General features: G+C 42.8%; 1 protein-coding gene across 1 annotated transcript in view; it reads right to left on the bottom strand.

Moving 5' to 3' along the window:
- LOC124593923 (inter-alpha-trypsin inhibitor heavy chain H4-like) overlaps positions 1–12,145 on the bottom strand; it is a 209,945-nt gene that overhangs the window by 59,394 nt on the left and 138,406 nt on the right. Inside the window, exons 5-6 of the mRNA XM_047132272.1 lie at positions 7,372–7,486; positions 3,589–3,749 (exon numbers count right to left, since the gene is read on the bottom strand). Of these exons, the coding sequence (XP_046988228.1) occupies positions 3,589–3,749; positions 7,372–7,486 (276 nt within the window). The remainder of the gene's footprint in view (positions 1–3,588; positions 3,750–7,371; positions 7,487–12,145) is intronic.

The raw sequence follows: 12,145 nt of genomic DNA, 5'->3' as shown, positions 1-12,145 counted from the left end.
TGTCTGTGGCAGATGAAACCATTCACTGATGATTAGAACCCATAAAGCTACCAGATTGCATGGACTTTGATTGCTGCTTCCATCCACAGTTCAAAATAGTCCCAAACATTTTCCATGAGATTAAGATCTGATGATTTAGCAGGCCAGTCGAGGTACTGCAGAGTGCCAGAGTGTTAAAGTAGGAAGGTGTGAGAACAGTCCTGTACACATGGTTATCATCATCTATGATGATGATGATGATGGAGTCTCCACAACATTCTCATCATGAAGATACAGAAGAAAGGACACCACTTTACCATTCCGAATTATGAAATAAACGTCCTGGTTCATGTTTAGGACAATTTGAGTCGAGTGGTCCCAAAGTCATAGTGCGAAAAACAACCCCAAAACACCACAAAACCACTTCCTGCCTGAACTACACATTACACGCACTGCATATTAAATGCGAGTAATTCACTGGATGAGTAATTCACTGTATGAGTAATTCATTGGACCATGTTCATTTGGAAACTGGTTCAGGGTTCAATGAAAGCAACAAAACCACTCTTATGTGAAAACAGTTCTTACTGACAAGACATGACGCTCTTCTACTGTCCCTGTCAGATAGATCTTTTTTTACGATTACTTTTCTTACATGGCAGCGAATGGTATCTTTTCCTCACAGACATGTTGGAAGTCCACTATAATACACCAATTATCAGGCAGCTTCGTTCACAATATGGGCATGTGCGTGTCCAAACACGATGGATCATGCCATTCTGTCACATTTCCGCATCGACTCATGTTACTGCACTGGTTCCGTACAAACGACTGCCTCACACGCACCATTTCACTAACACGGCTTACGTCAGTGATGGAGGATCACATGAGCGCCTGGTACTTCTAACCCAGGGGTGGCCAAGAATTCGGCTCACGTGCTTCGCTGCACATTTCCTTGACCGCCACGCCACACTCTCTGTGAACGAGGGTGGGAAATAGGGGGGAATTACGTACGTACTGCATTTAAATGGCAGTACAGTCACACTGTATACGACTTGCTTTTGGATTTCACATTCCTCATCAACAGATCACAAACAAACAAAAATTTCTGTATTATTTAATTATTTTTGGTGAGCTTAAGACATAATATTTATCCGATACAAATTGTCGGCATATGGGCATATGCAGAGAATTTCACAGATTTTCGCACTCAAATTGCCACGTAACCGTGATTTATTTAGTTTCATAATCGATAAAAAAAGTCTTTCAGACAAATATCTCGATGGAAATACTGTAGCACTTTTGCCACCTCATTTTGTAGATACGGAACTACCTGAGGAAAACAATGTATCAATGTTACATTGGCATATGCACAGGGGCGCTTTCAATTTTAATGGCAAACTGTCTCTAAAACAGATGTAAGATGGACAGTGCTCTCGAATTGTTTAGGAAACTATCTTTGTAATTCTTTCAAGGCTGCAGTGAATTCTTCAACCCTCTCTTTTCTTTAGCAACGGTGATCTTAGGGAACCAAACTGTGTTTGAAAATGTGCTCCTTCTATAACTATTTTATTTTTATATGCATCCCCCATCAAACCAGAAAGACGTTGTTCCTCGCCTTGCAGTATCTTACTGTGGGCAGGGTGCAGCCAAGTCCACTTACAATGCGAGGTCTGCAATTCATTCCGGATCCAACTTTTGTTCCTGAACATTTTTTCCCTTCATAAATTCAACAATAGCGAGTTTTAAAGCTAAAAATCATTCCAGGCTTACTCCTTGATTTATCCAACATACTTCGCAGTAATGTATGAAGTCTCCATACTCTTCGTTCAATTCCATAAAAAACAGTTGCAACTGACAGTAGCATAATATGTGCGACTTCAGAAATTTTACTATTCGTCCCAACAATATCTTCAAGTGCAGCCTGAGTCGTGCGCAGCTCGTGTTCATTCCGTTTATTGTTTGTCATCTTCTCTTACGGTACTGCCGCCTCGTTTTCTTATTCTATTTACTGGCGTCACTAACTTCCTGCCTTATCTTTCCGTGAGTGGCAGCAGCAGCAGCGTTTATCTACAAGTGCACTGTCGTACCATCTCTGGAGCGACCGATAGTATTTCCGGGTCGTCGTGTGTCTGGCAGTCAGTTGGAGACGGGCCAGCAATTCAGTCGAGGACGGAGTGCCGATGAGGTGCGGGGAAAAAAAAAGTTTCTTGTGTGGTATGTGGCCTTCAACCGAGTTTCAGCCTTTCAAAATTAAAACTGAAAATTCCTTAAGCCGTAGATTTGTACCAAGTTGGTATGCGGCCTTTAGCCGAGTTTTCAACCTATTTTGATTAAACATTGAAAAATCTTTGTCTCGGCCTTAAGCAGTAACACTGTTCTTGATCAATATGTGGCCTTCAGACGAGTTCTATGGGAAAAATTTAAACTAAGGCTTTCAGACTATTTATATTGAACATAATTTTGTTTTACTCCAGAAGAACTCCTGTACCTCAATTCCTTGCCTAGGCCTTGTGCCTTGGATTTTCGATGTGGCCTTCAGCCGATTTAAATTAAATCAAAGGAGGTCTTTCGTTAAAACCTTGAGAGTTTTTGATTCTTGTTTGTGTGATAGTGTGTTTTAACAAATAAACTTTATATGTTGAGTGCAACTGACATTAACTTATTTTGGCCCCTTTCCACAAATGTAACCTCATCCGCTCTGTCCTGCTAGCCCAGGGATTTCACAGCCTGCCTGCAAATTTAGTTTTCTGAACAATGAATTCCATCTGTTGATCGTTGTAATTCTTTGCTCTATCATTGTCAACTAACTCTTCAAATTCTTTCTGCATGGTATTGTAATATCGTTTGCTAGTTTGTAGTACCCATCGCTTATGCGACTGAGTAATATGTGTTGAGAGACCTCATCCCTCTCTTCTGTCTTTTCCATTCATGTTTAATGGCTTGTGACGATAGATCTCTAGACTGCGTCTTTTTGTGCAAACATTCATTGGACGTGTGAACGTGCTTCATACCACGATCGAGTAGCGAAGGGCAAACAGCGCTGGCACTACGATTCTAACGACCTGAAGATGTGCCGACCGAAAAATGCTACATCGATACTAAATGAAATGTAGCTTTGTGCCGAATACTTCCGGGAAGGAACGAGCATTGCCGATACAGGCGGAACCTTGGCTCGCCCGCAGCCCGCCCGTGGCCCGCACACTCGGCCTGCGTTAGGTTTGGCACCCGTCGCTGGCCCTGTTCTAAACCACGTACACGGCTAAAAAGTGATCAGTGCGCTCATTTAAGAAGGTTCCTCATTTGAGAGGTGAGGGGGAGCTTACTAACGATCTCCTTATCTCAAGTCATCATTTCAACAGTCCTGGTGGTACTCCGGTGGTATGAACCAGCACCTTTGGTATCGGGTACCAGATGGTGATGCGGTACTCTCCAGCACATTGCGATACTATGTATGAAGTGGTGATGTGCCTCCAGCGCCAGGTATGTCAGGTATTAGGCAGTGATGTGGTGCTCTTCAGCATCTGTTCAGCATTAGCTACCACCTGGCGAGGATGTACTGAGGAAGATCTGAGCTTTTGAGGTACGAGATCGTGGTGTGGTACTCACCAGCACCTCGCCGGCCTGCGGGTCGCGGTCTACGTCGTACTGCACGACCAGCTGCCCGCTGAGACCGTCTTTCCCCGACTGCAGCTGCTGCTCCGGTGTCGGTGCGTAGTGGATGTGAGCGGACTTTGCTGTTGGTCTCTCTACCGTCACCAACGCGTTAGCTGGAACGGGAGAAACAAACTGAATCACCATGCTGCAAGTTAAGATGCTTCGCAGCAGCAGTGAGATCATGATTATCTCGTGGTCTTACGTCATCTTTTATATGAACCACGAACTCTCCACTGCCCTTGAGCTTCACTAGTTCTGAACTGGCGGCTAGAAGCTTTGAATAAAGTGGTACGCATCTGAAAATCTCTCTCTCTCTCTCTCTCTCTCTCTCTCTCTCTCTCTCTCTCTCGCACACACACACACACACACACACACACACACACACACACACACACACACAAAAACACACACGCACACAAAAGCAAACGTACACCGCATATGCACACAAACACGAACACACATGATTCTATTTGAGACACTAACGTAAAGTAGCAGAAACATTAAGTCGAGATCTTAGCTATAATTAGGCTAATCAGAACACTAAGCCACCGTCGAAAATTCGCGACTTTTTCCCTGGCATGAGCCAACAAACGACCACGTGCCACTTTTAATTTCTTACTCGTCCTTTTATCTCAGTATTCATCTGTTCAGTGTGTTTTTCCTTCCTGTATTCTGTTCACTTCAGCCGCGTATTCTCACTTTCGTACCTTGCAATTCTTCCATATTCAATTATTTTCTCCTAAACACTTCTGTCAGTTCACTTTTAAGCCAGCAAATATTTGAAGATATTTTCAGTTAACTAGTGACTTGCATTCGATATCAATGTCTACAATATGTTATTCTTTTTTTAGCTACATTTTGTTAAATTAATTGTTATGTCGTAATTTCCGTCCTCCAATAGCTTTTCGTGAGCCTAATAATTTCCAAATGATTCGTCTTTCTCGAACTTCTAATTCATCTAAATTGTAGTTTAGTGGTAGACATTCGCTTTCTTGTAGACATTATGGCTTCACTAGTGCACTGTAATGGCTTATTTCTGGATGTTTAGAAGGTCTTTCAGTTGTACCCTAAGCTATTCCCATTTTATATATCATTTCTGCGATACTACCTTTTTCGAAGCCGTTTTCTTGGACTACCTCGTCAAGACGTGTAAATTTTTTAACCTTTATCTTCCCAATGCGTGCTTTCAGAAATTTCGACACATTTCTAATGCTTGTTAAAAATTTTTTTTTTTTCTACAGTGAATGTTAAGCCGGTCCTATTGGCTATTTCTCCTAAAAGATTAATTTGTATTATAACAAAACTGACGCTTTTTATTAAGGATAGCAAAATCCCCTGCAAATGCAAGGCAGTTTACTCCAATATTAAACTGTCTCGCTGTACTTTATGGAAGTGTGAAATCTGCTGTATTTTTTTAATTTTTTTATCAGCGGTAAAAAATCAATACGTCATACCCCACACTTCGCAGTGGTTGCTTAGAAGGAATCGTATGATGCACCTTACATCGAGGAAAGGTATGTTGCTAATTACTTGGTGGAATACAATAACTATGCTAACAGATCAGAGAACACTCATGCGATCCAAGTGCTAACATCGCTATTTTCTTTCGAAAAGTAAACTATTGGAGAAACTTAAGTTCAAACAAGACTCCCCTATTTTCTGATACGTAACGTGTGATCGCAGTAGGGTGTCCTACAGCTGCTCGGGAACCTCAGTAGTCTCAGCATTTGCATCGCCAAGGGCTACTTCTGAAACTAATAGATCCTGTATCTGCTAATGATCCTAAGAAGTTATTGCTTGCCCTTACCACAATACTGAGTTTGTAAGAGGACTTAGAATACATGCAGAACGTTAGATGTGGATGCTGAGAAGTTCAAAAACGTAACTCCTGCAGATATGCATACACAGCAATTGTTGAAACATTGTTTGGAATGGTACCTAAACAGAAACGTGTCGACATTACTCTACACTTGAAAGCTGCTGTCCCTGTTAGCTACTGAACTGAACGATAGAAAAATGTCATTTTAATTTCACAGTACAACTGAGGATCCGTTTTCGCTAACGAGATACGCACCTGTACGTACATATTTACACTCTAAATTTTTCAAAAATGGCTCTGAGCACTATGGGACTTAACTTCTGAGGTCATCACTTTGAACTACACTACTGGCCATTAAAATTGCTACACCAAGAAGAAACGCAGATGATAAACGGGTATTCATTATTCATATTATATTAGAACTGACATGTGATTACATTTTCACGCAATTTGGGTGCATAGATCCTGAGAAATCAGTACCCAGAACAACCACCTCTGGCCGTAATAACGGCCGTGATGCGCCTCAGCATTGAGTCAAACAGAGCTTGGATGGCGTGTACAGGTACAGCTGCCCATGCAGCTTCAACACGATACCACAGTTCATCAAGAGTAGTGACTGGCATATTGTGACGAGCAAGTTGCTCGGCCACCACTAACCAGACGTTTTCAGTTGGTGAGAAATCTGGAGAATGTGCTGGCCAGGGCAGCAGTCGAACGTTTTCTGCACCCAGAAAGGCCCGTACAGGACCTGCAACATGCGGTCGTGCCTTATCCTGCTGAAATGTAGGGTTTCGCAGGGATCGAATGAAGGGTAGAGCCACGGGTCGTAACACATCTGAAATGTCACGTCCACTGTTCAAAGTGCCGTCAATGCGAACAAGAGGTGACCGAGACGTGTAACCGATGGCACCTCATACCATCGCGCCGGGTGATACGTCAGTATGGCGATGACGAATACACGCTTCCAATGTGCGTTCACCGTAATTTCGCCAAACATGGATGCGACCATCATGATGCTGTAAACAGAACCTGAATACATCCGAATGAATGACGTTTCGCCATTCGTGCACCCAGGTTCGTCGTTGAGTACACCATCGCACGAGCTCCTGTCTGTGATGCAGCGTCAAGGGTAACCGCAGCCATGGTCTCCGAGCTGATAGTCCATGCTGCTGCAAACGTCATCGAGCTGTTCGTGCATATGGTTGTTGTCTTGCAAACGTTCCCATCTGTTGACTCAAGGATCGAGACGTGGCTGCACGATCCGTTACAGCCATGCGGATAAGATGCCTCTCATCTCGACTGCTAGTGATAAGAGATCGTTGGGATCCAGCACGGCGTTCCCTATTACCCTCCTGAACCCACCGATTCCATATTCTGCTAACAGTCATTGGATCTCGACCAACGCGAGCAGCAATGTCGCGATACGGTAAACCGCAATCGCGGTAGGCTACAATTCGACCTTTATCAAAGTCGGAAACGTGATGGTACGCATTTCTCCTCCTTACACCAGCATCACAATAATATTTCATCAGGCAACGCCGGTCAACTGCTGCTTGTGTTTGAGAAATCGGTTGGAAACTTTCCTCATGTCAGCATGTTGTAGGTGTCGCCACCGGCGCATATCACAGCATCTTCTTCCTGTCGGTTAAATTTCGCGTCTGCAGCACGTCATCTTCGTGATGTAGCAATTTTAATGGCCAGTTGTGTACTTAAAGCCAAGTAACCTAAGGACATCACACACATCCATGCCCCAGGCAGGATTCGAACCTGCGACTGTAGCAGCCGCGTGGTTCCGGACTGAAGCGCCTAGAACCGCGCGGCCACAGCGGCCGGCTCTAAATTTTTCAAGAGATACTGTAGCACAACGAATATTAATGGATGCTTAGCAAAGACTAGAAAAATGTTTCTGTACTCACGTTTAGAGTCCTCGTCGGGTTCGACTTCGTTGCCGGAGCGCAGTTCTGGTACTCTGAGCGTCGTCACGTTGCTGCTCTCCTGTATGTACACGTCCACCTGTAGGTCCCGCACCACCTGCACAGAACACACCACTTGTCTCCTCACCATCTTCACAATCGTTTCTCTACACCGCACAGTACTTGTGTTCATTGCAGAGATGATGGTGTGTATAAGGTAAATCCACAGTAATGCGCAAATTGACTTGATGAAAGGGAGACGGTTTTTCCCTTTGTACACTCTTGACAGCTGATGCGGATGAGGGGGCATCCTTTGAAAACTTATCAAATGTAGCCAAGGCCAAAATACAGTTTAATGCGTTTTCGCCCTGATTTTGGTATGCTTTTTAACACTTGAGTGAGATCGGGTCAGTTCGTTATTCTTTTCTGCAGTAATCTAGTACTGAAAAACATGAATCGGGTCAGATCGTACTGTGTACATCACAGCCGACGTTTCAAAAGGTATCGTGCTTATGGTCATATTTCCCAGCCTGCATTATCAGCCCGCTCTTTTGTGGGCTGTTCCCACTATTTTCATCTTACTGCTCACAGTGTGGTGTTGATTGCATGACTCTGCACTTTCGACCACTATGAAGAGCAATTTCCACGTGAGAAAGGGATGAGATGAGAATAAGAGCTGCGAAAACTGGAAAACAGCGTGAAAAGGAAAATTTGGAAATTTGTGGTAAGGTCTTGTGAACTGCAGAGGTCATCGGTCCCTAAGCCTATACACTAAGCTTCCTTTTCACGCCGTCGGAGGTTCGAGTCCTCCCTCGGGATGTGTGTGTGTGTGTGTGTGTGTGTGTGTGTGTGTGTGTGTGTGTGTGTGTGTGTGTAAGTTAGTTTAAGTTCGATTAAGTAATCTAACTTTAACTTACACTATGGACAACACACACACACACACACACACCCATCCCGAGGGAGGACTCGACCCTCCGACAGCGTGAAAAGGAAGCTCAGTAAGTAATAACACCTGACTTACTTTACGAAAGATCATTTTCAGTGAAATTCGTAATGCCGGTGCACTGATGTGTTATTCACGGGGGAAAGGTTTCATAAACGCCTGATTTATACTTTGATTGAACTTTACTCACTGTAACTGTTCCGTGAGGAGACGCATTTCGCTTTAGGTACTTCAACCGAGATCCACGTTTAAGTAATTTTGAGCCACTTGTAATCACAAACAAAGCAAATTCAAGTGTGAAACCATCCCAGTATTTTACATGACGAAATCGAAAAAAGTGACGTTTGCAGCATACGGAACGAAGTGGAACAAGATCGCACTCTGCTGTCTGCAGTGGTGAGACTAGGTTCTGTGTGTGTGTGTGTGTGTGTGTGTATTTATTTATTTATTGTTCCGTAGGACCAAATTAAGGAGAAGTCTCCATGGTCATGGAACGAGTCAATAGATGAAATTGTAACACGATAGTAGAAACAGATAAAATGAAATATAGGAAACATATTCAGGCGACAAGTCGTAAGTTTAAATAAAGAAAATCAACAATGTAACACTGGAATTTGCTTAATTTTTCAGCTCTTCCAGGAGTTCCGCGACAGATTAGAAGGAGTGAGCCATGAGGAAACTCTTCAGTTTAGACTTAAAAGTGTTTGGGCTACTGCTAAGATTTTTGAGTTCTTGTGGTAGCTTATTGAAAATGGATGCAGCAGAATACTGCACTCCTTTCTGCACAAGAGTCAAGGAAGTGCATTCCACATGCATATTTGATTTCTGCCTAGTATTAATTGAGTGAAAGCTGTTAACTCTTGGGAATAAGCTAATATTGCTAACAACAAACGACATTAAAGAAAATATATACTGGAGGACAATGCCAGAATTCCCAGACTATTGTATAGGGGTCGACAAGAGGTTCTCGAACTTGCACCACATATAGCTGAACAGCCCGTTTTTGAGCCAAAAACACCCTTTTTGAATCAGAAGAATTACGCCAAAAAATAATACCATACGACACAAACGTATGAAAATATACGAAGTAGACTACTTTTCGTGTTGAACTGTCACTTATTTCAGATACTGTTCTAATGGTAAATAAAGCAGAATTTAGTTTCTGAACAAGACCCTGAACATGGGCTTTCCACAAGCCACATGTGTGTGTCAGCTATAGCTATTTCTCAAGTCAGGAATTGAGCTTTCATTCAGGTGACGACACCTTATCACTGATCACATGTGAAGTCGTTTAGAGGTGTTACGCAGCGATAAGGCCTGACACAATGGCTTCTGAAGCGTAATGTCACCATCAGTGCTGACGATACCTCGGCCATCAACTCCGCACATGCCTCCGCCTTGGTCTCATGCGAAGAAAGTATCCAAGTGCTTGTGGGAGTCACATACATATTCATACATACATGCTTTTTCCCTCCCACTAGAGGCTGCAGATTGTCTTCAGATCATTTAAAACAATGTTTTTTCGATATGTTTTTGTTTTTCGAGTATCTCCCACTTCAGGTTGTTCAATATGTAGCTTAAACCTTTTTCCCGTTCTATATACTTGCTTGGTGCAACTCCTTATTCGTGCAGTTGGGTATATTTCCTCCACATGGATCAATTGCCTGGAACAAACAGTGTAAGCATTTTGCAAGCCATCCCGTAGGTGAGCGAAGTTGTAGAACTTTCCTGATGTTCGATCGTTTCATTTCAAGCTTACACGCATTGTTACTGTTAGGTACTTGTATGAATCAGTTTAAGGTTAAAACTATGGATCCACCGCGGCCGTAAACCTATAGCAGCATTAAACATTATTAATATCCACGCAGGAGTTTTTTTGGATTTTAAGCCATTATCAAGTCTTACTTGCAAAAAGACGAGTGACAACAACATTTCTGCGCTGACCACGTTTTCATTTTGGTATGCGTACATCTTGAACACATGCTTCTACACTAATTTGTCGATCTGCTTATAATACCTGCTATATATTGTCAATGTAGACATTACTTCGTGACGTACAAGTCTACCAGCGCACGTCTGCTCAAGTTTCTGTTGATGCCTCTGTACGCCAAATGGACATGCTGTCAGCAGAAATGATGTTGACATGAATCTGTGCTACCCCCACATGACAGTTGCATAAAGGACAGACAATGAAAGTTGTGTATGTTAATAAACTTTTAATTTTGCTACAAGTTTAAAGCCCCAGTGACGCCATGGTTTTTAATGTTCACTGAAATCTTAACAATGGATCAAGAAACCTACAGATGATTCTTCAACCTAGAAAAATTAGATGTTTTAAATCGTTTTTAAAATAGGTATACAGTGTAAGGAAAGACAGGTAATATACCAAATGTGCCAGAACCAAGATGGACAGTAGGAATAAAATAGTAAGACCTAAGTTTTCGCATTGAAAAGAGATTAATGCAAAGATGTAATCTGCATCTCCTACTCCTCAACCTGTACAACGAAGAAACAATAATGGAAATTTAAAAAAGCTATATAAGAGCTGGATTAAAACTCAGGCTGAAAGCATATCATTGGAAAGAGTCGCTGACGACACTGGTATTCTCAGGAGAAATCGTTCCCAAGTGTCTTGACGAAACTTGGATGTTGGGTAGAAAGGGAAAATACATTTGTTTTTAGAATGAGATTTTCACTCTGCAGCGGAGTGTGCGCTGATACGAAACTTCCTGGCAGATTAAAACTGTGTGCCCGACCGAGACTCGAACTCGGGACCTTTGCTTTTCGCGGGCAAGTGCTCTACCATCTGAACTACCGAAGCACGACTCACGCGCGGTCCTCACAGCATTACTTCTGCCAGTATCTCGTCTCCCACCTTCCAGACTTTACAGAAGCTCTCCTGCGAACCTTGCAGAACTAGCACTCCTGAAAGAAAGGATATTGCGGAGACATGGCTTAGCCACAGCCTGGGGGATGTTTCCAGAATGAGATTTTTACTCTGCAGCGGAGTGGGCGTTAATGTTCGCAGAAGAGCTTCTGTGAAGTTTGAAGGGTTGGAGAAGAGGTACTGGCACTATTGAAGCTGTGAGGGCGGGTCATGAGTCGTGCTTGGGTAGCTCAGATGGTAGAGGACTTGCCCGTAAAAGGCAAAAGTCCCGAGTTCGAGTCTCGGACCGGTCGGTGCCGTCGAGCCCTCTGGGATCACCAGACGGACAGGTTTCTTGTCCTCAGGTACGATGTCTCATACGTTTCTTTCACACTGACCTCAGCTAGAATCTAACAATAATAGAGATATTTTTCCCTCACTGGGAAAGAAAACATCTTTCAAATATCTTTTGTCCTCATCAGATGCTTGTTTACCAGATTTCGAAATTGTCAAGGACATTTGGGGCTTCAAAAAGAGACTCTCGAATTCTCGGCTCAAACTCAACGTTAGTTTCTTTTAAAAAGCCCAGCAAAAAAAAAAAAAAAAAAAAAAAAAAAAAAAAAAAAAAAAAAAAAAAAAAAATTAAAAAGAAAAAACGTTTTGAGTGTCATACCGGAAGACAAGAAACATTTGGTGATCCCAAAGGGCTCGACAGCACAAATACAGCCGTGGAACGTTTACAGCTTTCGATGTTGGAACAACTTCGTGAGAAGATTTTCAGCTGTTGAATGTTTATGACGTCAATCTCCACCTGAGAAACAGTACAACCAAGCTGCAGTCTCTAGCACATAACCAACTCTCTTGGGTAAGGCTTGTCAGTGTTTTTGAAACATGCCTGACACAAATCAGGGTACTTAGAGGATCACCCGTGAAAATTTGGAAGCCTGCTGAATTTTGTTTCGTATTGT

This window comes from Schistocerca americana, chromosome 2 (genome assembly GCF_021461395.2).
Source record: "Schistocerca americana isolate TAMUIC-IGC-003095 chromosome 2, iqSchAmer2.1, whole genome shotgun sequence".
Lineage (NCBI taxonomy): Eukaryota > Metazoa > Arthropoda > Insecta > Orthoptera > Acrididae > Schistocerca > Schistocerca americana.
This window is presented reverse-complemented; position numbering and strand designations above follow the sequence as displayed.